The sequence below is a fragment of the Bombus pascuorum genome, chromosome 3, assembly GCF_905332965.1.
Source record: "Bombus pascuorum chromosome 3, iyBomPasc1.1, whole genome shotgun sequence".
In the NCBI taxonomy this organism is placed as follows: domain Eukaryota; kingdom Metazoa; phylum Arthropoda; class Insecta; order Hymenoptera; family Apidae; genus Bombus; species Bombus pascuorum.
In genome coordinates, this window is record NC_083490.1 from 6,497,858 (window position 1) to 6,524,957 (window position 27,100).

At 40.1% G+C, this 27,100-nt stretch overlaps 2 protein-coding genes and 1 pseudogene across 3 annotated transcripts in view; 2 read left to right on the forward strand and 1 right to left on the reverse strand.

Annotated features, from left to right (window-relative positions):
• Positions 1 to 710: 710 nt before the first annotated feature.
• Positions 711 to 3,124, forward strand: LOC132905439 (uncharacterized; annotated as a pseudogene).
• Positions 3,125 to 7,760: 4,636 nt separating this feature from the next.
• LOC132905424 (protein obstructor-E-like) overlaps positions 7,761 to 27,100 on the forward strand; it is a 74,890-nt gene continuing 55,550 nt past the window's right edge. Inside the window, exons 1-3 of one of the 2 annotated variants that reach the window (XR_009657791.1) lie at positions 7,761 to 8,414; positions 19,134 to 19,544; positions 20,542 to 21,537. Coding sequence is in view for 1 of the 2 variants with exons in the window: in XM_060956729.1 (XP_060812712.1) it covers positions 8,360 to 8,414; positions 19,134 to 19,544; positions 20,542 to 20,852 (777 nt within the window). In the remaining variant the exon portion in view is untranslated. Of the gene's footprint in view, positions 8,415 to 19,133; positions 19,545 to 20,541; positions 22,355 to 27,100 lie in introns of those variants that run through there. The other variant, XM_060956729.1, reaches the window with a different exon arrangement.
• On the reverse strand, positions 22,469 to 27,082 carry LOC132905426 (protein obstructor-E-like). The gene is made up of 5 exons (XM_060956731.1): positions 26,925 to 27,082; positions 24,929 to 25,147; positions 23,810 to 24,077; positions 22,880 to 23,014; positions 22,469 to 22,757 (listed from the first exon to the last, which is right to left on the reverse strand). Exons 1-5 carry the CDS (start codon positions 26,983 to 26,985, stop codon positions 22,742 to 22,744), a joined length of 699 nt encoding a protein of 232 aa, XP_060812714.1. The 5' UTR covers positions 26,986 to 27,082; the 3' UTR covers positions 22,469 to 22,741.

The following is a 27,100-nucleotide window of genomic DNA, read 5'->3' on the forward strand; positions in this document are numbered from 1 at the left end:
TGGAAGTGATTTTTTCTCTGTATAATCGGTTAGTGCAACTGTATTGAAGTTTGAGGGAAAGTAAAATTACACTTCGATAAATACCGCTTTTCTGACGAAGATAAGAAACAGGAAGGCGAATACTTGAAATATCTCGCTCGATCTGATTTAACATGCAGATTTCATGTATTACTGGTTTTACATATATTAAATTATTATTACGAAATAATCAAGATAGAACAATTTGAATATTAAGTTTGTATATCCTGTAGTTCACATTCTTAATATTATTCATTATTTAATTACTGATTATACATTATTTAGTTATTTCAATCGACAATTTATCGAACGCAGTGTGCAGTGAGTGGACCGCGGATTTTTACGCATCGATGGAAAATTCGAAGGTACAACTATGGACATAATACGCGTAATATTTAAAAATATATCAAATATTCACGATATAATAGCCGATAGAATGTTTACCAGGTAAAACAATTTTCTATTCAGGTTATGCTTTTTTTAATTGCTATTCATAAAAATTAGAATTTGCATAAATATTCGCGATCTAATAACAACCTATCCGACCGTTGCGATTACATATATCGTATACCTGTTTAAAAGTAAACGAGACATTATACGAAACCATGGACCATAAATAATTAAAAAACTATAAGTGATACTTATAATAAAACGGAAGATAAACCGAAATTTATACATACGTATTTCCTTTGTTTGCCATTCGAAGCACGGTCGTCTTAACGATTCTCGCAGTGGCTCTGGAAACGCAATCTGCAATCGAGGCATGTCCCTTCTTCCGTTCGATGTTCGTCCAGCGGCAATTACTGAAATTTCAGGCAGTCATTCGGCACGATTGCGCGCAAGTGCTCGGTATCTTTTTTCCACTATTTGTTTCGCCCTCGCCGACGCTGTACCCGGTCCAACGACCATTCTCCGGACGAAATAACATCTCGTAGAGGGTGGTCCGCCTACTTCGGCGTCGTTGTTCGAGTCCCGACGAGGGACACTCCGATGAATTTGAACAAGCATTACGGTATCCGGTCGCGAGTTGTGCATTTTCATTGCTCGTGCCTTCCTCCTCGAGTACTTTGAAAGATTTCAGGCATTCGTGAAACCTTTGGTTTCAGAGGGAGGGATAAAAACGAAGAAAATGCATAGAGTTAGGTTCGAGTTAGGTTCGACAAAGGGCGTCGATATTAATTCCTTTATGGTCGCGCCTTCGAATGAATAACGGCTGGTCACGATACCGACACTTTCAATAGGCGCAGTTAAGAGATCTACAGACAAAATACGAGCAAGGTTCGAAGAAGGACTCGTCGATAAACATAAATAAGAGTTGGTCAAGTTGGCGGAATAAATTTACAGGGACCCAAGTTATTTTTATCGGGGCAAGAAACGCTGCTTTTTTCTGCTATTTTTCTGTTAGGATCGAGCGGAGAAATTCGCACCTCTCTGACGAGCGACTCGTTGCCTCTTTTAAATATCCGCGCACCGAGCTACCTTGTAATCGACTAACACGATGTACTGAGAAAACGAGATCCTCGCCTTCTTTGAAACATCGTAAACGTTCTCTGTTTTGTTTCTACGCGCTTGTTCCACCTGAAATTACTGTAGAGCAGCATTGCTGATGTTGATGCTATCTACCTTCGCGTTCCTCCTTCCCACTCAGCCGGGGAGCTTAACCAATTTGGCGATGCGCTCGTGTTTTTTAACTTCTACGCGTGGAAAATGGTGTTTCTGTTCAATCGTCGAACTTACGTTTTATCTGTTTATCGATCCAATCTCGTTATTCTTCGATTGATTTAATTTGTACGGCGAATAAAAATGGGTGCGGCTAATAGCGAGAATTCCTTGCATCGGAACAAAGAAACGAAGTAGAATACTTTCTTAATGAAAAGATATGTCGACAAGGAAGATACAATTTCCTCTGTTTCGCAATTTAGCGTTACAAGACAGTTAGAAAGATGCCAAGTTGTATACACACGAAATTACCGAGAAATCTATCACTTCTGAGAAAATAAACTCCCTCTATGCAGGGTTACATTCCTGCGTTGCACCGAGTAGGTATGTACTCGTTTGCGGTTTCACCCGGGATGTTCTTACAATAGCACGCAGAAGGTGAAAGATCCTTCCTGCAGACGACTTTATGTACCGAGTTATTCCTTATATACCGATACCTCGCTTTGACCGTATTCTCGTCTACCTTCGCGCTTTTCAAACTATCGTCACGCGCTTCTGTACCGTTACTGTATCCGTATTGCGCAACGCCGCGTATCTAACGTGTAATATGTACTGCTAAAGTGAAATTCATATCGTATGAAACACCGAACGAAGGACAAAAAATGTGCAAAATCGTAATTGCAGGTTGAGCTGCAAAATGAACGAGGCTTGCTGAAAGCTGACTTTAATTTAAAAGCTATAAGAAAAAAAATGTATCTTAATTTAGTTAAGGATAATTTTATAAATTGCAAAGGGAAGAATTTCGTCTTGAGTTTAAAGAAGCTTTCGTAAAAATGCATGGTCGTCGATGCATGCGTGTTTGAGAGTCGACGGGACGGGATTTCCCGCGAGTTCGGTTAGGCGATCTAACGATACGAGTACATTTTTGGGAAGAGGGAGATGGAGCAACGATAAAACAATTAAAAGGAGTTAAAGGACTAGCAGGATGAGACTTGCCGCAGGAGGGTCCGGCAACGGAGAAAAATAAAAGATGAGAGCAGAAAATAAGAAAAGAGAAGAAGTGGTGGACTCGAACTCGTCAAGGACCAGAGGTCCTTGCTCTCCGGGTCATAGCGAGCCACAGACTCACAACACTTTCTGCACTTCGGGCTAACCCAGAGGCTCTCAAATTTATCCTATTTTCAAACATTTTTTACCTCACAACGGATTTACACGTAACGAACGTAACAAACGATCGAATGGTTTATAGAGTTAAACAGAGATTCAGTATTTTCTGTATCCTTCGTCTAATTTTAATTCTTTTACTATCGCGAGTACGATGTTTGCAACCTTTAATTCTTAATTTTATATCAGTGGAAAATTATTATTTTACAAATTACATTTTTTGATCTCTTATTTGAAAGATTTAAAGTTCAAAGTTTACACGCGAAAGTTTACACGTGAGAAATATCTGTCAGTAAATACTTCTTCGTTTTATTTGTCGTAAGCATCAGCGATACATTTTCCCTTTCAAGATTTGTAACGATCTCAATTTCGCTAACCTGTCATAAATGAGAGATGCGAGCCAAATCCGATCTACACTCGATTAATTAAAACGTCTTCTTAATATGACAATCTTAAATCCTGTACTTCTTAACCGACCGGTTGAGATAGCAAGGCGCCTCTCCATTAATCTGTCAACGCGTGCAGAAGCTTGTAACGAAGTCGACGATAAGAAGTCACCACCGTCTGTTTTATCATAATTTTCTCGACAGGATCTTTCTCCACAGTCAACTCACTTACGTATGTACACTATCGAAGGTTTTGGAAAAATAAGCATTTTAAAATCTTCGGGTATTTTCTCGCGATAATTTCTTTTATTTGTTTTATATTCCGATTTTGAATATGAAAGATTTGACGATTAAACACGATACTTTGAGTTTAGAAAAAAAGCCACCAAATACCATAAAATTAAATTGCATTTCTTGAAATTAAATAATCTAATTCGAATTGTTACTGTTTGTAGCTAATTGTACGATTTGAAGCTATATACATAATTGCAGATATTGGAACATAACGTGTTACGTTACGATGCGGTGAAAATTGGAAAGAAAATCGGAAGGAAATGTGACGCAAATGTTCGCCTGGGAGTCTGTGACCGGTTCGACACCGTACGTTTGAGAGTTGCCTACCTCTAAGGCGCGTGAGAAGCTAACATGCAACCTCGTAGGAATGTTAACTAATTTGACAAATACGAAGTAAATAGCGAATTAACGAAGCAACAAAGTTCCAGGATTTCTCCACTTACTAAAATAAATTTCTTGATCGATAAAAAGCAACAAAGCATCTGAATTTCTATCTATGTTTACTAAAATAAACCTTTCGAAACGAAAGATCGAAAAGACAGTCTATTTTATTTTATTACACATATCTAGCAAAAATCATCTTCTATCGTTCGATAATATCATTCCTTTGTGCTTCGATACGACGCACAGTATAACTTATTTGAATATTAACTATGCTCGTGGGTTGTGAATCAATTGATAACACGATTAATTAACGAGCGTAGCGAATAATTGTTACACTCGAGATCGAGGGTAGAAAGGGGTTATAAAGGTTCACTGCGAAAGACTTTCGAAACTCGGCAAGCATTGTTTTATTCTTCAGTGTCTCGTTTCCTCTTGTGACCATTCTCACCAAACATCGCGATAATATTCGTCTGGTAACAAGCCGTCCTCGGTTCCTCCTGTTTTGTTACATAAGGGAACAAGGTGAGAATCCTTCTTAAACTCTATGCTGAGCTTTAAGTGTTCCTTCTTCCGGGAAGTATATTCGGCTCCTTACGAAATCTCCTCCTTCTATTTTTTTTTCTTTTTCCTTTCCATGCAGATTCACCGATTGAAACGTTCGATTCTGTGAGAGAGTGCAAGATATCCTTGACGATAATCGTCACTTTCGCGCGTGACATCAACATTCGTTGTCACTGACACTTTTAATACTCTTTAATTACACCGTATTATATTCCCAGGAGTTCCTAATCTTTGATTTACTTTACGCCCAACTACGTTTAACTACTGTACGTTTCTATTACGGTAATATGTTTTTAGTCTAGAAATACGTACAACGATTACGTTTCAATGGATTTAACGATGGTTATAAATCTTTCGTTTGCACGATGATAGCGAAAGCGTTGAAAAGGGGCGATCGCTCAAGCCACATATTTATATACTTACTTTCTAAATACTGTTAATAATAATGTATCTTAGATTCGAAAGACATGCGAGAAAAACGCGATAAGTCGATGCTTGTTGATTTTTCTTATTTTTATGTCATTTGGTGGCTAGACGAGAATACACTTTAATTCTTTCGTTTTCATAAATCCAATGGAATGTTGCTTTCATTTATTTCTAAATCTAGTAGAACGTGGAGCGAAGATTTCAAAAATAACAGATTACAGATAAGTTTTATTCTAATTTGTAAACAATTCCTCTACGAATCGCTTATTTGCCTATTGTTCGCTTATTATTAAATAATATGGGAGCAGAAGGAATTAGGATTTTGCTTTCGCAGAACGTTAAGTCGAACTCTTTCGTTCTAAAATTCTATGTCTCATTGAAGAAACGTAAAATAGTGTATCTCTTCGAGCTTGTGCAAATATTTAAAAATCAAATATTTAGCGCAACGTGCTGTTCGCGAGGTTTGCAAAATTGACACAGAATGAGTTGGAAAGGAGTGAAAGGAATGAGAGAGCAGAGACAAAATTCCGAGAATACTTTGTTATTCATTCGCGTGGAATTAATAATATGTAATTCTAAACACTGTGTATGTCTAACACGATCTACTTACAATTATTTGCACAGTAGACCTCTTACAAATCTAGAATAACCGTAAAAGACTGTTTTGAAATTGTGTAAAAGCGACCGCTTTAACTAAGAAATTAAACAGATTATAGAAAGTTTTTCTTTCTTCGTTTTGTTACTCTTAATAAATGAATGGGAACGATGTAAAGTAGAACGAATTTCCCGATTCATGTTAAAATATGCTATAATTATAGTATTACGACGTACTTGACCAATATTCTCTCTTTTCAAACGGAATAACATGAAATTAGAAATTTATTTATTAACATTATAATCATAATTGTATTCGTTCCACTTCACAAGATTATAATATAATTACCATGTATTTATATTACCTATTTATTTATTTAAGTTACATACAATTCGTTTAATTCGATAGTCTTGGTAGATTTCATCATAAATTTTATTATCATAGTATCAAATTTTGTGATCATACGAAGGTTCTATATCGAATGATATGAAATTAAATATACTTAAATATTACAATAAATACAACGTGCAAATACTTATCGTAGTCACTCGTCGTAAAATAAAAGATAATTTAATCGCAGAAATTAATCGTCAAAGTATGCGATAAACTGTTATAGTCGTTCTGATCAAACTGCTTTTAATTTCCTTCGTATTGCGAGACCGTTTATCCACTTCCGTCTGAACACAACGAGCGCGGCAACAAGGAGTTACACGTGAGAAGAAATAAACGATGAACGCCAGTGAATTTCATCCTGTGACCAAGTGTGTTTCACTACTATTTTCACCGAGTTATCGCGTGAAACGACTCCGACCGGTGAAAGAAACCGTGAAGGTCTTCTTTTGAGACTGTTGAAATGCAAATTAAACAACGCTACTTGTATTAAGACCGTCTGTCACAGAATTGGCCAAGAGGTTCGGCCAAGCGCAATCCTTGCCTATTTAGATCAGTTTCTTTTTTTTTTTTTACTATAGTTCGCTACCGCGGGCAACAAGAAAAAATCATTAGTCAGGATTTCGCGAATAGCGCCGTGACACCGAATAATCTGCGTTTTATATCGACTAATACCCATTCTTCTTCTTCTTTCGCAACAGCGAAGAACGACCTGTTTCGTTAGCTCCTCGCTATAAACCGCTTTTAATCTTGCATAACGACCAATCTGGAAGATATTAGATCGAAGATCATCTTGATATCGCTCGGTGAATGCCTTCTTCGTTCTTATTCCGTAGATCCTTCGCGATCTCTTCGCCCCTACTATTACACAGATATTTGACTTGGTATTGTTCGATTTTCTAGTAACAGAATCGTTAAATCTCGGTCAGATTTCGAGGTAAAGGAAATGGGAACTCTTCAATGATATATTATACGATGATACACTTGCGATGTTTATATTCTGAAATCATCATCCGACAGGATTCAAGGAATTCAAAATGGTGGAAGTTCTCTGAAGGATCAAGGATACAGTATGTTTCGTAAGATCGATTTATGTACGCACGTTTAATCGATCGTTTTGTCGAGTCAATTTTTTCGTTAGATGGACGGATAATGCCAGAGCGACACGATGGGAAAATTATTGTGGCGGATGGCATAGAAAGCAGGAAGAATTTCCGCGTGTTTAGTCGCGAAAAGGAAAAGAAAACGGGAGTGAAACACGATCGTGTATGATAGAGCGAACTGCAATTTACTCAACGTCGTAGCGAAGTATCCGAGCGTGAAGAACCGCTCGATAAATTCAATTACTTCGTTGCTAAATCACGGACAATAGAATCGAAATTAGAGATCTGCGTCCGATTTCAGCTGCGTACGAACCGATCGTACTAATCGCGGGAAATCAAAACGTAAAACAGAATTAATATTCAGGGTCGTTCGTTCGAATGCGGATTTCGTTTCATTCATCGATTAGTTGATTTAATACTGTTTAATACGTTTTATAATTCAGGTATGAATCATTGGTTTCTTTCGAAATTAGCGCAAGGTTATGTATTTGTTTTCATCTTTTGTAACGGTATGTGACTTACAAGTTGCGTACATATGCATGGCATCTATATAATTCTACTGACGTATAAATATCTTATTTCCTTCCATATCATAAATGTAAATTTACACAAATAAATTTAATTTGTATCTACTTCGAGTAGATGTCAACATTAAGCAAAGATAGAAATACAGAAAAAAAAATATGTGACTCGTTTCACTCAACGTTTATCGCATCCGAGTCTCCCCTAACGAAACGCAAACTTATCGAAGATATAAAATTAATATATTCGATAATTTCGTAAAAGGTATAGGAAAATATCTTTCGTTCAATAACGTGAGATTTTTTCTCGAAACGAATAGAGAAACTAGTCTCGCAATTCCCTCGATTAATTCCATAAATAACTCGGTATTTATTCTAATTACCGCAATAATTTTACCCGATGCTATCCAACTTCATCGTCCCGATGAAATGCCGCGCAAGCAAAAAGCGGCACGAAGGACAACGTTCTCACCGCGAGAGTGATCAACGACACGACGTTTTGATTTCCGATAATCCGAACGATCTATCCCGAAGTATCATCGATCGAGAGGATACCGAGTGCGCGACGGAGTTCTCGATAGAAGAAACCAGGTGTGTTCTCCAGGGAGGCCTTCCTATGCCGCAGAGATCGGACCTACCGGAAGAGTGGGGAGCTCATATAAGACACGAAGCCAAACGCCTCTCCCAGTGACCAGTCTCGACACGAAAACTCATCAGCCGAGCTTCTTCGGTTCCCATAAGAATCACTTCACGCTTCCAGCCCCACCTTTGGATGGTTCCAGTCGCCGGATTGAAATTCCAATAAATTCGAGTTAATCGAATTGGTCTTTCCCAAGGCCGAACACACTACGAGTCACAATGGTATCGTCGACGCAGATTCTCTCGTTATTTTTGCTGTTCCTGGCTGCGCACGGTGAGTCTCTATATTTACTTTTCGTTTTACTTTTTTTACTCTTCTCCTTCTTCTTCTGTTTCGTTCTCCTCCTTCGTCCACGTTCCTTCGCGAGTGTTCCTCCTGCATCTTCCATCCCGTACCGTTGCACCTTCTGGTCTCTTTCTTATTGTCTTCTTCCCACGTTGTCTTCCCCGAGGATGTAACCGTAGACGTTAACCACGATTTTGTTTTATCGCGTCGTTAAAGAGAGAGAAAGGAAGAGCGGTCGCGATCGTCTGTATAAATTAAGTGACTTTACTGTCCGTACGGCGAACGCGAATGACCGCGTCGTGAACAATATCCACGCGATAAACGCTCCGAGTGCTGTTTACATTCGTTTTGCCGGTCAATCGATGTTCCATTATCACGTGCTAATACGGGTAAAAAGAGCTGCCGGGTTGTAGAGGTCCGTCGATTATTTATTAATCGATTAAACGGTAGTGGTAGCTCGAGCGCGAATACAGGCCGCGAGTGCAAGTGAAAACGGACTTTCTGTGATCAGACGAGCGCGTTTCTCGCGGCCGCTGGATCTAAAAAGTGTGCGCATCGGCCTACTTTCGCGGCAACGATTCTTCCGATTGCTCTCGCGCTTAACGGCGATACCTGCGTCTAACATCGCGTCACCTCGTCCATCTTCTCCGTCGAAATCAACGGCGATTCGATTAAATATCCTTTTGGTAGTCGCTGTGCATCGATCACGTCTCGCTTTCGCATTAAGTTCGCGTAGGAACGAGTGGCAATTAATCGATCTGCAATTAATTAATAGCGTGTGGTGATTAACTTGCTCGTTACCGTACATCGAATCGCCGATTGTCTTCTTCGTGAGAAAATTTGTTCGACATCGAATCTGCAAGTTCTCGTTAAGCTCGTTGACGGAATTTGATAAAAGATGGGCAAATTTTATACGAAAGAGGAAAAACGAAAATTGCGTTAGAAGAAATACAGAATCGTATTTATCATTTTCTATTGTTATTTTTCAAACCTCGAAGAGGATTGTGAAATAACGTTGGTTAACTCTCGACCGTTTGCAACTAATTGCTGTTTCTCTGGATTATCGGTTCTTCTATACTTTAGCCCTCTTTCGTTGCACAATATCCGTTATCGTTTAATATGGTATTCATAACTCTGAGAAGTGCCCCTCTTCTAATAATTATTACATGGGTCTTCATAAGACAATGACGAGCGTTCATCGGGTTTCACACATCTTGAGAACTTTCTCCTGTGTCTCGGGAGTGAAAATATGAAAGTAGCTCGACCGACAGATTACACATACACACACACACACACTCTCTCTCTCTCTCTTTTTTCTCTTTCGAATATTTTGCATCTGTAGATCGCAAAGCGACTGATTAATCTCTCGTTTAAAAGTTGTACCACGATCAAACGATATTAACGTATCGACGATCAGAGGAATAAGTATTCTTTCATCGTTTTAACAATCGTAAAAGATAATCGTTGTAACGATAATGAAGCGACGATGTCGATAAGCTTAGGAATGAAAGACTTCGCGTATAAAGTTGCAAAATGTCACTCGCGTATCTAGTCTCTTTAGTTGCGAAACACAGGTAAAAGTACTTCCTGTTTCATAATTCTTCCTAAATAAATACTTGATCACTATTTGAACGCGTAATTGTCAAACACCTTTCGATGCTTTCACCTGATGCCAAAAATACCACTCTTCGATTACGATTTCCCTACGTAACTCGATTCTTCTAATGGAATAAACATGCGCGAGTACAACTTTAGCATACGATGAAGCGATGCGTTATTTTCTCAAATATTACCGTTCAAATAAGTTTCTATTAGCATCAGATTACTTTCTATGAAACGTACATACCGTGAATAGAAACTTTCATTTCATTTTCATACCATTCATCATCTTCGTCGTTGTTTTCATTTTCCAACGACGCGTTTAAAAATCTAAAATCTGTTTCCTTCTTATCGATGCAGTTTTAATCTCCGCCTGAGATTTAAGAGATTAATCCGCGAACCTAAAACGTTTCGTTTAAACTTTATCGTTGAGCGTTGAGATGTACTTCCAGAATATAGATCGTTCGTGACTTGGAATCATTGTCATCTATCAAAGATTAATTTAAAACTTGTGATTTTACGGACAAGGATCGTTTGACCAATAATTATATCGATTTTAACAATCATCGATAGCACAAACTTTCCGACGACTAATTTTGGTCTACGACGAAATATTAATAAATAAAGAATTATTTATGGAAAAACAATAACGTAGACGGTGATGGTAGCTACGGTTCGATTATTATAAAATCAAAATAGGCTGGCTCTAAAATAGTTTTAATCTGAGATCTAACGAGGCCACGCATCTCCAGGGGGTGTTAATCTCGTATCGATCTCTCTTCGATTCACAACGACTCTTTACGTAAGAGCCTCAACTTTCTATCGTGGCGTACAACTTTATTATAGAAATTATTTTCAAGCCGAACAACAGTCTAATTATTTATTCATTCCGGACGATTTCCGCTATCATTTCCTTTGGCCGACCGGAATACCAGGACAAGAATTCTCGAATAATAGAACCATCCACCTGCGTATTTTCTCGGGAACTAAGCGCGAATACGTCGTTCCAAACGTTCAGGATATGATTGTCTGGACCCGGAAGCTTTAACACAATCTGAAAAAAAAAACTGCTATTATTCGGTTGATTAGTGGGAAAACTGTGAAACGAGAAGGAGAAACGTTGTTCGAGCAACGTAACCTCGAGACGAGGAAAAAGAAGCAAATTATACGGGTGGAAAAGAAGTAAAAGGAGGCTGCTTGGAAGCAAGCCAGAAAAAGGCTGGAAAAATCGTTGTAGCGAAACGGCTAATACGCGTGACATTAATCACACGCATTCCATACATTTTTACATATTTTTACGCACAAACAACGCCGACAAATTTTTCGAGAAATATCGGTAAACATAAATTCTATGATAGACTACGGATTTTTATGCATTTACGAGGAATTTAAAGCTGCAAGAATAGATATAGTGGGTGCGACACGAACGAAAATATCCAAAGTATGACGCTCGTAATATTCAACGAGTAAGAGAAATCTCTGCTTACGTTCTGTCTCTTTACCTGTACTCGTAGAATTCATAATTTACATGAACGTCGGCAATCTATTGGTCGGCTGGTATTCCTTTAAAGAGTTGCATGATCGAAAATAAGGTGAAAGCAAGGAAAGTACGGGAAGAAAAAAGTCATTTAACGTTTCAAAAATTCGGCTACACGGATTAATTTTCTTTGACAATGATCGCATTAAACACTAATGTGATAAAAACTGTACCCGAAGAAAGCAATCGCTTCGAAACGTATCTATCGAGCGAATAATACGAAATACTCGACACGAAGGGAAAAGGGGCGAGGAAAAAGACAAAGAAAAAGGCGTGCCACTGACGAAGAAGAAGAAAAGGGAAGTGGCTCGTATCTCGTAAACACTGTACGGATCGTGGAACGCTTATTACGCGAGTTGACTTTTCACATGGAACGTTGCACTTTACGGAAGGAACGTGAAAAGGTGGGGCCCTGTGACTATCGCGTACGACCATTTGCTCGCGTGTAACTCTTTACCGGTCACGGGAAGGCCGTCGATGTTCGTTTATTTCCATGATCAGGAAGAAACACGGTGAAAAGTCCAGTAGTGACATTTACTCTTTCTGTAGAGTTTGCCGTCTGTCCAGTCGTACTGGTTCGGTATGCGCCAGAATTTTCCGCGTAGCCAAACCTGTTCGATTTTTCATCTACCGGTTAGCCTGTCCTTGCTCGAAGATATGCGCGAGCATGGGAGGGAAAAAATTGAAACGTAGACGGAATCTCGTCGATTCGCTTTTGAACACGCTGGAATGGATTTAAAACACGGTTTTCTGGTTAAAGAAATATGGTTTTCTAATCGGTGGAAAGTCGATTTCGGTAGGAGTAATGGGGTACTTACTGGGAAAGTATATAAGCGCGTACATCAAGCTTACGGTCCGTGCATCGATTTAGAGAATTCGCATGAAAAAGAGTACAGACAGACCTTTCTCTTTGAATATCTCACACGATGAATAGACCGATGTTGCCTTTGCGTTTACTGTTAGTCACGGACGTGCATATGTTAAAACAGTTACGCATGACTAATACTGCGCCGTTTCTCGACGAACGCGGGACGACACCTTGCGACTCGACGTGTTCGGTTTATCTCGACAACCGTTTGAACATTTCGAGGACCGTACGCTCCGAAGACATTGCCTGAATTGTCGCATATTTTTGGAGCCATTTACATTTCGATTCGATCGTACGTTTATCGAATTACGTAGGTGCCATTTTCCATCATCCCAGAACCTCGCAGGTTTTTCCGCGAAAAACTTCTCGATATGATTTTTACGTCGACCAGAGGGTTTCATATCGGGACGAACTTGCCGAGCAGCATTTGACAAATGAAACATTCTATTAAAAATCAACGAGCATATTTAAAGATACTTCTGATAACGTTTTTTAGCATGATATGCTTGGGAACAATTTCCCCGATGGAGAGATACTAGGCAAAATTTATTATTTTATTAAATTCTTTAAAAATCTATCTAATATATCGATAACGGTTTCGTATTATTCAAGAATGTAACGCAGAAACACTTTCATATCATTCCGTTTATAGCATCCATTGCCTTTCTTACCGTTTTATTTAACGGTAGTTAACATTTTTACAGAATACCGTATGACGTATGTAATACGCGAATTCGCGTCTCTCGTCGACAACAGGTGGGAAATGAAAGACGCGAAATCGCGGCTCGAATCCGCAAAGCGTTAATCGATCCACATCTACATGGTAGATAGGGAGTGAAAAGTAAAGAAAGCTCGACCGTAAACGTTCTTGAAATATGTGTCGATGATTATGAAAGTGGCCTGAGCGAAGAACGTAAACAAAAAATGGGTTTATCGTTTATTTTGCGTTGAGTCTATTAACATTACAAGAATCTGAAATCACGTTTGCGAAGTAGTAGAAACCGTTAGATCGCGAGAGTCGGTTGTTGCGTCGTTAAACGCAGTTCAGCTCGTGCGTTAAACGCGAAACTCGAAATATCTCGCAAAAATATGTATATGACTTAGACTACTTTCGTAACCATCGGCACCTATAATACGTATTAAGAGCGACGAACGAGTCTAAAATTTATGGATGCATTTTCGACTGTAGAAAGCGACTATGAAACAGCTACGAAAGTGGAACGTTAAAAAAGAAGATAACTAAACGGGAGAAGAAGTTCGTAGTCCATAAGAACAGGCCATAGAAGATCGCACGTGTTATCTATGGAATGTAAACAATTAGGAGTTTCACAGTCGTATGTTGACTTCGATTCTTATAGTTAAACGCAAACTAGCGGCCTACTGCGACCACTTACTTCTTTACAAGGAGTCGTAAAGGAAGGGAAAGTATCTCGGTTCCACGACACTAATAAGAGTCTCTGTTACATAACCAGGCTGCCTAACCAGGGATGTGTCCACCTACAAAGTCAACAGGCGACTGTATCCTAGCGTTTCTCTGCAGAACGTTTTTGCTAATAATTTTTACGTATCTGCTATTTACGTCAACTTATCGCAAAACTGATCAAATTATAAATTATATAGTCTCGACAAATTTTTCCAAATTCTCGCTATTTTAGAAAATCGTATGCAACGTTCCAGATAAATTATAACCCCGTCAGATTTTATAATCTCGATCAAATATTTATTTTTAAGTATTTTTTCGTTTCTCCTATCGGTCTTCGTTTCGTTTCTCGATCAAATCCTGAAGATTTTCGACGATGCTAAAAGCCACGCGTAGATGCTGGAACGCTAATGATTTCTGGCATGAAAACTCACTTCTCGTCGGTGGCGACTCGATTCTTCTACCACGGTGCATTGTTTGCGCTCTATCGTACTCGCAGGCAGCAACATTCGACATAATCGTCTAGAGCAGCGGTTCTTAATCCGCGGTCCGCTGACGTATACCTAATTATTCGAATAAAAGATATTTGATAAAAGTACGTGTATTTATTTATTTATATTAGATCTCCTTTCTCAACGTTCAATGATCGTTGACGAATGATTGACGACTGTTTTAAATATACATATTTGAGGCACCTTACGGATTTGAAGTTTCAATTAAGTATCAGGGATCCGCGGCGGCAGACAATTATTTAAAGGAGATCCATGGTAAAGGAAAGCTCGATTCTTTAGACGCTCGTATAATTTCATAAATCGTTTGTGAAGAAACAAGGCTAAACAAGGCTAAATGCGATGTAACTTTCCATACATGACGTCGCTCATTGACGAGGTTTGACCGTGTTTCAGCAAATTTTCGTTTTGTCGTCGCTATCGACGACAGTCGTGTTTAAAGCGTTAAGAACCACTGTTCCAGAGCATTCTAGACTCGATAGAGTATTCTAGAGCTCCGAATGGCGGCGAAGCGTTCCATTTGGAAAGGCGCGCAGGATACTCGAAGGTGCGCTGCGCGCTCGCTTTTCCTCGGCCGTGCAATCTCCGTTATACGAGTTACTCTTCCAGTTGCTACGAAATCAGTAGACATCTCGAAATTCACCGGGCCAGAGGACTTATATTTATCACTGGAAATCTCTTATCCTGAAAAATGTATTATCTCGTCTTATTTGCGATTTAATTCTGATGTATGAATCGTGGGCGTAGGATAAAACAGGAAGGAGCCATAAATATCGCTTCAAGCGGCCTGATATTTTAAAACGCCTCGAAATTCCCTACCTGTGTCGTAATTCATGATCCACAACAAGATGCTAGAAGAATCATTCTCTTCCGTGCCTTGCAGTCGCGCGTGTATCCTTGACATTCGACTGAACGTTCTAGAACGATGTCCAAATTCGATCGTTCCATTCCTGCACCCCGAAACTGGTTTAAGCGTATCCCCTAATCCATTATCATAATTAGACCGATTATCGAAATTTTATTCCAACCGCCGCATCGTTTCGTTCTTCCTCCGTTCCCTCCACATCGCGAAGAAAAGAAACAGAAACGAAAAGGATGCCCACCGACGTTTTTAATTGTCCGTCTAAGTCAAACGGATCGAAACGAAGATAAAACGAAGGTAAAAGACGAGAATTAATTTAGTTACAACGCTACATGGAGACATTTTCACACCGCTGTTTCGTTTTACCATTTTTTGATCTCCCCGTTATTTTGGTCCTTTTACATTGAGGATTTTGCTGTCTGACGAATTTCATATTTTCGTTAAGACATCATCCGTACAAAATTTTGTACACTGATTATGAAAAGTATTTGCACGTTTAAATTCAATTCATTCGGTCCAAGTATTAGGTTGTCCGGAAAGTGTCTTTCTTTCGCAGACGTGTTTTTACAACAATGCACCTTCGTACAAACGTGCAACCAAGTGTGTGAAATGTCGCGGTGTTTATCTCGACAAAACAAAATGAATCGTACGTAATTCGACAAAATAATATAAAACAATAAACGTTGTGCGTCTATTATTTCCTCATAAAACGAAAGAAACTTTTCGGACAACCTGATATATTGGATTCCGTATCATTTAGTAGCAGTTTCTTTTCGAGTACCAAGATTTGGCATGAAACTGAATACGAAGCTGAAACGTAGAACTTGACAAAAAGAATGTTTCATTGCGAAATAAAGATATCTGTAAACTTTTTCCAATCCCTGTACCTATATCTACTCCTTATACCCTTAAACTCTCCAAATCTTCATAATACCAACACTTCCAACATCGTAAGATATTTTAAAGACCAATGATTTCTTTTCGAGAAGAGAAAATATCATATCGGATTTGTACGATTGTTTTCCAAGGAAGTTTTACGTAGAATGAAATTTCGGTGCTCGTTTCTGGACTCGAGAAAGTCACCGAGCAACTTTTGCCTTCCCAGTTTCTTTCACTTGTTTAATCCTTTTTTCGGTTTATTAATCGCGATGTTCGATGAAGGATGAGAACGACATTAGAGTAGAAGTCGATAAATCGAATGTTCGATTTTGTGGAGGACAGGGTAGAGGAAAGGGGCGGGATGAAGGTTGCAAGTCAAGGCTAGACACTTTCACTCGTGCCCGGACCATGCTCTCTTGGGAGCGAGCTACGAGCTGCCTTCCCACCTTACTTTGCTATGTATGTATTCGCTTTTCTACCTGGTCTCGGACACCGAAATGCGCCCATTAACCGAGATATTACGACCGCTACGTGTAACCTCCTGTGGTTAAGCGATTGCGCCGGTCCAACTGTTCCATCGTGGCACCAGCAACTTGGGATGTAAATTAATTTCACGACTCTGGTTCATTGGAACAGCGCGCTTCGTTTTGCGGTTTCAATCGTCTTGTCGCAACGTTAGCTCACCGAGAAATACGTACGATATATACAATCAGTTGTAAAAGTCTGCGTACAAAAGTCAAACTTAGCAAATGTGTCTGACTTAGCAAAGAAACTGAAAACGCATTTTGTTGCAATATTATATTGTACTCGCGTATCGGTATAATTATTGTAAGTGTATTTCCAAGAGAAAATTAAGAAATTGAAACATTTGATTGATAGAAATCTTTGGGATAAGATTCCATCGGAAATTACAAGATCTTCAATTTTTTGAACGTCAAAGTGAGAGAGAGAGAGAGAGAAAGCAAGACATGTTACTATTTTTTATAATTTCGCGTAGATGTAACAGGTGTAAGTAAGTTTTGTAACATAGTACCTTATATTGTTTTATTCGCTGAAAGTTACAGACTGAAAGTGAATATATCGCGTCACATTTGAACAATATGCGTTGGTAATGCGCTGAAAAATTCGCCGAGTTAACGTCTTTTCTATAATATCTTGTATTTGAGTAATAATATTTACGTATTCGTATTCACACGATTTATTTGAGAGGATGTTGGCAACGTGTGCATCAATCCGCCAAGTATGACACGAATTTTCCTATCGCTTCTTACGCGGTTCGCACGCGCCGTTAAGATGAGTTTTACTTGAAGTTTCGTTAGAAAAGCCTCAGAATGTGGTAACGATACATACACTTACGTGACTATTGTATACCTGGAAAGTTTCTTTATAATACGTTACGTATTTACGTATTGTAACCGTTGGCAAAACGAGTCAAAGAAGGAGAAACTCGATTATTTTTGTAGTCAGGAGTTGCTGCTCTGCGAACACGCTTCGCTTAATAATGATCGATCTTAGTGACCGGTTAGTGAAGGAAAGTTCGACGAAACGTAAGAAAGATCGATCAATATTGCGAATAAATTATACGCGTATTTCTTTTAAGCGAAGATAAATAGAAATTGAAAGGAATAGTTTTAACACCTTGTACATAATGGCGTCAAAAAGGAAACGAGTAAGTAGGTATACCTCGGACTCAGACTGTTTGTATCGCAATTTTCACACGATTGCCCATAGCGCTTGCAACAAACGTTAACACCTTTCCAAGCACAGTGGGCATCTAAGAAAATATCACACAGGGGATTGTGTTCTGCAACGCTTGCCTCGCATAGATTTATCTTCTGATGAAAAAATTCGTATGGCGCGATAAAATAACAATATAATAATCGCATTGTGATGCCAGCGATTGAAAAACGACTGCCGCGGCATAATGGCAGAATAATCAGCGGGTACAAACTATGTTACGATGTCGTATCTTTATTGAAACAAGTATGAGAGGAGCTTCGGAATGTCGAAGCTTAACTATCGTGAATTACCAGCATGAAATAATTTTAATTGCATAATAAGAAAAAGAGATTTCCATTTATTTAATTCTTCGTCGAATAAAAAACATTCTGATCTATTCTATCGACTAAAAATTACACTTGAAGTGTATCGTGATAACTAGAGAACGTAGCGAACATGAAAGCTATCCTAAGCCATTACAGACAATAAATAGAAGAGAGAGTTTCTCAAAGGGTAACAGGAAAGTTGTCTGAAAGACAAGTATGAGACAATAAGATTATAATTCGATCAAAATCTTCTTTCTCTTTTGACTCTAATTACGAATTCCAGTACAGTTCGAACGTCAAATTTCTCACGGTTTACACGGTCGTATTCTTTTCTTTTTGGAAATGTTTATTTCAAGACAAAACTAGGATCGTGACTCGTTCTGCAGGATCGATGTACCAACGAACGATGAGTCAGAAACGTTCGATCGGATCGGCCAAGAAATCGTGTTACTATGCCTCATGGTCGATGGGAACGTGTTCCTCGATCGAAAGAAGAGATCACGAGAAGATGTTGTCGTGCAGCTGGATATTAAGTTGCGAGACGTACGGCCTTCTCAATGGAAATTACGCATAATTTCCTGCTCTTTCCTGTCTTCGACAATGTTAACCGTTGATAATGGATCGAGGCTGAGCGATCCGCCGCCAAACGTTTTGTAATTGATATTCATTAGCAGCTAACAGTTGTCATCCTCTTCGAATTACAGATTTCTTCCTCCACGTTGCGCACCTACGAACGACTCGTGAATGGGAATGATACGTTCCGAAAGAACGAAAGAGTACTTTGTTCGAAGATTTATCTCGACGGATGAAAATCTGATTAACAAATTTGATATTCAGATCGTCGTAATTGCCATTTTTATCGAATGCTAATTCTCGTGATATTCTAAACTATCTTTACCATCCTTCGTCCTTCTTTCTCACCTACGATTAATTTGACGTACAGCTTTGTTTCTAAAATACGTTTTATTAATATTTTTGTGCGTTACAGTATCGCGTGCTCAGAAGCAACAGCAAGAAGACCCTTGTCAAACAAAATCCAGAGTCGTCGGCGACATAGAATACTGTGATCGCTACTGGGAGTGCGTCAACGGTCGTCCAGAATTATTCGACTGTCCAAACGGCCTCGTATTCGCTGGAAAGCACCGTGGCGTGACCGAGGGTTGCGATTACCCCTGGAGAGCGAACTACTGCGACGGAAAACGTCAGGCGAATCCACCGATCCCGGCTGATCACTGTGACTGGCTCTACGGTATTTTCGGCCACGAGACATCTTGTACTCGTTACTGGACTTGCTGGAATGGCACGGCCACGGAACAGCTGTGCATCGGTGGACTCTTGTACAACGAGAGAGCCAGATCCTGCGATTGGCCGGAGAACGTCGAAGGATGTCAGAAACATCGTGAGTAGATGGAAGGTTTTCACTGCAGGTCGAAAAACCTGCAGCAAATTACTCGTTCGCGAAACACCACGTCTTCCCCTCTATCTTTGCTTCTTTGACATCCGTTCCCTCTTTCGCAAAACGCGTAACATTTTGCCAGAGGCGACGTTCGCGATCATTCTCACTTTCGAAAGCGACCATGTAAGAGTCTACGCGCGTGTGGGTATGCGGCGCCCGTGGTTCTTTTTCTCTCCTCGCCTCGTGTAGTCTACGTTCGATGTCAGTGGCCTCCGCCGGGAAAAAAAGGCAAGTCGTTAATTAACATTCGAAGCGAGCTCTCGTCGCACCTTCGTCTGCCCCACGCGTCGTGTCGTCTCGTCTCGACGGTAACCGAGGAGCCTGACAAGTTGACGAACAAGAGGTCTCATTCATCGCGACGAACTTGTAAAAGTACCGATCGCGACCAAAGCTGCTTGCAATATGAATTTACAGATTTACTTTATCCTTGATGTCGGATCATTCATATCGATCCTACGTTGCCAACGATAGCTATTGAGACACCCATACGTTCGTTGAAAGAAATTTTGCTTCTATAGATATTTTACGTTGCGAAATGCGCGCGATACGAACGAAGCAACAGATTTACGATAAAATATCGCAATTAGAGAATGTTTACTACGTATCGCCAGATGTCCTAATACCTCTAATCGACACTGTACAACCACGCTCCTGTGTATAGAAACTACAGAATATTAATATTACAGAATATTAATCGAAAATGTTCGGACGACGTACGTACACGTTACATAAAATTACGTAACGAAACGAATTAGAGATCTTCGCGCGCTAAAATTCCGAAATCCTCGGCTTCTAAGTACATACCTTTTCTACGGGATTCCAAGTTTAAATTACTCTGCTAGATGCTAGAATATCAAAATACTAACGCTTATCCGTGTTTCCTAACGACCTCGTCTTTTACACCAGCATATTTTATAACGCGTAATCGAATCTCCAACAGCTCTGTGCAACGACGACGCGAACGGAAACGTTCCGCTGGGCAAATCCTGCAACCGTTATTGGCAATGTCAAGGCGGATATCCACGGCTACAGAGATGTCCGGCGATGTTGGTGTTCGATCGAAGGTCGCTCAGGTGCGTGGTCCCACCCACCGAAGACTGCGACGTACCCACGACGCCACCCAACCTCGAGGGCGACCTCCCTGAAGGACGAAACGAACAAGAGCCAGAGGAGGAGAACCTTCCACCGGGTGTTCCGCCATTGCCAGCCGGCGCACTGCCGATTCCTCTTCGAGCTCGTCCCAGAAATTAAATTGTTCAACCCTTTTCGATAAATCGTAAGGTCTTGGACTGCGTCTATGCGCGTGGAACGTGTAACGTACGACGGTTTCAAGTTTTGTCTAAAACGAGCCGATTTTTGCAAAATACCGTACAAAGGAAAAATCATGGAGAATCGTTGAGCGATCGGTATCGTTTAGTTCGATATTATTGTACGTACTTCGCGTATTATTTCGTCAACGTCGTGTACTTAGGCGATCTACGTTTTAGACGATAGAGTAAGAGGATCGATTGCTCAAAGTTTGAAATGGACAAGACTGTTTAATCGCTTTATCGTTCGATTTGTCTTCTATCTGCCTCGTATTTACAACGCGTTCTATTATTTATTCTCTGAGAAACCGGATCGCTTTTAATATCGCGCCTGTCGGAATTGATTTCTTCAGGCTAGATCGCTGGATCGCAGTTTCTTTCGTAAACAGGTCGATAATACCAAGACGAAAGGAAGAAGCTTAAATGTTCAAAGGTGATAGAATTGTAAAAAGAGATCGTTTCTGAGCAAATATTCGTTTCCGATTTAAAATGTAGCTCGTAAAATGTATCCTGTAGAATAATGTACCTTCGTGAAAAGAAAGACGCATATAGAATCACGATGTTCATTCTTGTCAAAGTACTAAATCCTACTGTAAACTAATTTCAAAACTAGCGATTAATATCTTTAGGTCCCTCGTCTTCTCGTTGATTTTGTTTCATATACCTTGATCGTTTAGAACAATTTTAAATCATGAAATTCAGCCCACTAATCGCTCATTCCATCGTTCCTACGTCATACAGATATTCGTACGCGCTAAACACGTTGCAGTTACGCGCAATCGTGTTCCAACCGAGTTCCAGGCGACTCAGGAATCTTTACAAAATGTTCATACGTTACAAGTTACGCGCGTGAGAATGCAGTCCAAGAGCGTCGATCGGACGACAATCGTCCGCGAGAAGCGCGATCGAGAATTCATTCCAAAGTTTCGAAACGAACAGAAATGTGGATTGCAAGCCAGGAAACGTGAATTTACCGATATTGTAATCGGTATGGCGGCACTCGAATCTAGAAGAGATGGCGCGAGGTCGCAAGCGGCGTTGTTGAACTCAGTTCTTTATGTATATTCACCGCTTCGTTAGAAAGTATGTAACTACTTCTGATTAGAAGTGCTAGATATTCCTCTTTATATCTCATTCTTCTTCTTTCGTTTCTCTAATTATGGTCGTTTCGTCGACGACTATTTTGCGCACATACGTCTAAGTTAAAAAGGATATAGGTAAATCGTATGGAACACATCTTGATTGTACACCCCCTGATTATTGTTATTAAGCAACTATCACCACACTGTTCTCTGTCATTTTTACAGTCAAAGTGTAAATATTCTCTTTTACCCATTCTCACCCTCCCTTTCCCTTCTCGTCTTAATCGTGAGCATCTATTAAAACGTTCACAATTGTACGGATATAGACTCGTTGAAATAAAGTGTACGTTGTATATTTTTTGTACGCATGTCCACATTTTATTCCAATGTTCAGTGTACACGTCGTTATCCCTATCGTTTTGCAGTTGTTTTCCCTTTAAAATACATTTTTCTAACTAAAAGTAATTAGAAATATCGATAGATCTATTTTTGCTTTTTATAATTATTATACATCTGTGAAATTGTACAGATCTATCGGTATCGTCTATTTTGTACCGATAAAGAAATACTTTGCGTTATAGTTTCGCTAATTTTGCTGTTTCGTAACGTTTTCGGTAGGCGATTAGATTATTTTTTTATCAAGTAGAATATTTTGCTTCGAATAAACGGCGAAGGCTGCAGATGTCGAGGTTCTAAAACGGTTGATAGACTCTTGCGAATTCGAATAGCGATGCTGACATCCTTGTGTAATTTAAACGGTATTGGCACTGAAACAAACCGGCGAATTATTTATAATTCTTCGTAAATTATATTTTACATAATTTTCATTCTCACTTGCATCGAAAATATGAAAATAAAAGTTAATTAAACGATGAAATTCGTAACGTACCAATGAGGCAGTTCGTCAGGATCCAAACAGCTCAGACTCACGGAATCGAAGAGTTTTCCATCGCCGCACGTAAGCAAACGTGGATTGCCATCGACGCAGGTGATCAATCTGCCACAGTCCCCAGGTACAGGGAATCTGAGAAAGAAATATTCTCTATAAGTAGGATTACAAATATTTAACCGCATTTCTCCCTTGGTTTTTATCGCTGTTGTACCATTAAAAGAAAGAGAAACGACGAAAATTGAGTTTCTTAACATGACGGTAACGCCGAATAACCGTAAAACACGTGTCACCTCTCAACGGGCGTTCCTTCAAGTTATCCTCTCGTAAGCACAGGGAGACCGGTTTTTAATTTCTACGTCGGAAAAAACAGCGGTCGCTGGTTATTTAAGGACATCGGCTTCTTTCGCTTTCGAACGAACGATTCAGCCTGCAGTAGGTAATTTATTTAATCGATAAATTCTCCTCCGACGGTATCGTTTAAAGAAACCTCCGAAAACTTTTCGTTATTTGTATTAATATCTTTTTCTTCCGTATAAAATCAAACGTTTATTTACTTTTAAATACTTGTCGGTATTTTAATCTCCTGTTAATCACGACCCGTTATTAAAATAAATAACGAATTACAAAAACGAAAAGTGGAAAAGTAGCTAAGTGGGATACGAATGAAACCATCGCCACGCTCCAAAGCGTCTCTACGACAGACAATAGACCCCAACAAAAAAGTCTACATTTTGCGTACAAACTTCGACGATCAGACTCGCATAAATGCACATCGTGCATTTATAATCCAGCCATTGTTCGTACTCATCGAACGCCCATGTATATCAATCGTATACCCATCGAATAAATTTCTGAAGCGTTTATAAATAATATATCGTTGAAAACAATGGCAACTGCGAGAACAATGGTTTCGTAAGAACAACTTACCTCGGGTAAGGCCAGAATTTGGCAGCAGCGCTGTGCGAAGGTACTTTGTGCGGACACTTGAAGCCGACTATTTCCTCCGGATTGCAGTAGGGCAACAGTTGATCGGGCCAGACGCAATTGTGACTCTTCTCGTCGTATACTAATCCTGCGTCGCAGTGCGTTTCCTCGGGATGTCCGTGGACGCATTTGATGTAAGTGGTGCTGCACAGGTCGCTGGCAGGATAGAGACCGAATTGATATTCGCAGCCGGGGCTACTGAGCGGAGTAACTGAAAACGACCCACAGATTTTTAGATTTCGAACTTTCACGACGTTTATTAAACGACGTATCTCTGTGGTTCTTCGGGATTTGGTTGTGTTTCTTGGTAACGCGTTGCGTCTTGTTCTAACGTTTCAGGTCTACCTTGAAGCACACTGGAACGTTCAGGAAACGACGGAACAACGCGCAATGAAAACTATCAGGAACACGGTTGAAATCCGGAGAACCGTAAATATGTTATCTAGTCCGGAGATTTTTATCTGATCTCTTATTCTTCGTTTTTTAATAAGCAGAGAGACATTTGCGCGAATTCGTATTTTCAGGAATACAATTTAAAAGATAAGACCTGAATTGAAATTTCTTTCATCTGCGAGATATCGCAACGAATGTTACACCTTACATATTTCGTTGTATTCTTGTGTATTTGCATTGTCTGTTCACTTTTGAACCTTCGAATTTCCTATAAATCCGCGAAAGTCCACAGTCTGGTCGTAAGCATCGTTCGTATTCTTCGACGTAACGTGACAATTTCGACACACTGTACCTTTCTAACGCTTGAAACGTTTCAAGCTTGATCGAAATACGAAAGAATCGTCGTTGATACGTCGCGATTCCTTGCTTCAATTTTATCTTACTTTTTAATTATTGCCGCTTTAATACGCCAAGAGGGTAGACATATCAGAACAAGGCTGTGATATGAAAATTCAAAGATCGCAACAGGATTAACGTTACGACTTAACGACGTGCTATAAAAATGGTGTTAATAAATCCAGATAGAAAGACAGAACCTTCACGCGTAGCTCGTATATGCGTGTCGTTACGACATCGTCGCAATTGTTGAGAACGTAACGAGATACTTACGGTCAGCCTTGCGATCTCCACAGTGGACGGCCCAGTGATAGTTGCAATGCTCGTGTACGGCGCCATGGCCGTCGAAAAGTAATCCGTTCTCGCAGTACTCGAGGGTCAGGGTGCCGTTCGTACAGAGGAAGAATGCGTTGCAGTCCTCGGGGTGAGCGTACGCGTGCACGCCATGAGGGTTGGGACAGGGTGGCGCACCCAACAGGGTAGCTGCTTCAACTATACATCGAAATTTAAAAAATGGTATTTAACGATGGAAAAAATTATCATATTCGGAAAGACGAATGAAGTTATAAAAAGTCAAAGGTTTTTCCGAAAAATAACGCCAACATGTTTTATTATTAGCGTGTAACGAATGGCGACATTTAAAAAAAGTAGAAAGATACACATTTATGAGATAAGAAATCAGTTAAAAAAGCAGATTTTAATAGGTGAAACGATTAATCGGAGCAATAAACAGAAAGAAATATCAAGGGAAAGGTCGTGAAACACCTGGAAACGATCGTATTGTTTTATGTTCTCTTGATTCAGTGGTTGTTAAACCGTCGTCGTTTGCAATTCGAAATTTAGTCGGAATCTTACGAATCGAAGCAACTAAAATCTTGCGCGATTTTAGACAAAGTTGTTGTCTTCTTCGTAGCTTCTTTGCAAGTTCCGCTTCGTCTCATCTTGTGTACAAAAATTGCGCCTGATCTAACAAACTCAGATATTAAAATAGGAAGAGGGTAGAGGAAAGAAATGCACGCGTTACCTTGAAAGAATATATAAGGAACATTTACTACTACAAAGATGCTCATTCTGAACGAGCAAAACGATAGAGAAAGCGAGTCAAGGTTACAGACGGTGAATCTTGAATAGACAATCAAGCGAAAAGAAGAAGTATGACAAAACGCAATAGCAAAAAAAAGAGGCTAGTTGCTGGTCGAGTAACAAAGCGTGTCGCGAAACAAAAATATTCGTGCATCGGCGAATGGAAAGTCGGCGCTTCTTTGTACGAAGAAACAATCAGGAAGAACACTGCGAGAAAACCGCAAACTACTGGTAGTCGAGGCTAATTGCTGGCAAAAGGATTTCTAGTAACCGACGACGTTCGCGATAGAAAGGAGACGGGCTAAGAATGAGAAGGCTGAAGGCAAAGAACAAACTAGCTCGAGGTAGAAAGAGAAACCCGCATATTTTAGCGATATTAATCACGCGAGTACGAGTTATTCGTTATCGAGAGAAATAGAAAGTAACATCGATCATCGATAAGATGCCGAAAAAAGGCACGGCGAACGATGCTAATCCGATGAGATCTTAACGAACATCAAAGTCTTAAATATCAACGATATTCGATCCGAAACGATCTGTAAGAAGAAGAGTACCGTCTACGATCGTAAATTACCAAAGCGTGGTTCTTCGATCGAATCGAGAAACTCTTTAAAATTCCTTCGCGCGGTAAAACAAATATACCGGCTACGTAATACGTTCGTTGTGTCTGTGATATCGAAGAAGAACAAAGAGGAAAGCACGTCGACAGAAAAGACACGGAGGAATACGGAAGAACGCGATGTAGAAAGAGGCGACGTGCCATCCGAATGGCGCGTGCATGAATAATGCAGCTCGGGTTAGATCGTGTTCGACGATATGGCGAATACGTTTCGGAATAATAGAGAGGAAGGCGTGCAAACCCGCTAGACAGACTCCGCCATTATATCATAGGTCACGTCGACGTAACCATATGGCGAGAGGAGGCGGTCGCCGAGACAACGGTGAAAGCTATTGAAATTGTATGACACGAGTGTCGTAACTCGGGGAACGACCGAGACCAGACGCGAATACGCCTGCTGGGATGCAACCCGGAGAACGGTCGATGCGCTTCTCTAGACGCATCGTTAGCCGCCGATGATCCGCGGGTCGAGAAGGAGGAGGAAGAGAAGGAGGAGGAGACTTCGTCGTGAGGAATCCTAGCGGAGGTGTTCGATTTGACCGACGATGGTGAAAAAGAAAAACTTACCGGAGGCGAGAAAAATCACCACGGCCAAAAAGGTCACGCTCCTCCGGTGTTCGATCGTCATAGTGGTCGCTCGGTCTGATCCTCCACTCGGGTCGACTCTGACTACTGACACTTAGTTATCGACCTCGGAACAGAGAGCTTCTCCCTTCACTTGCTTGGTACACTTGCTCTCTCGT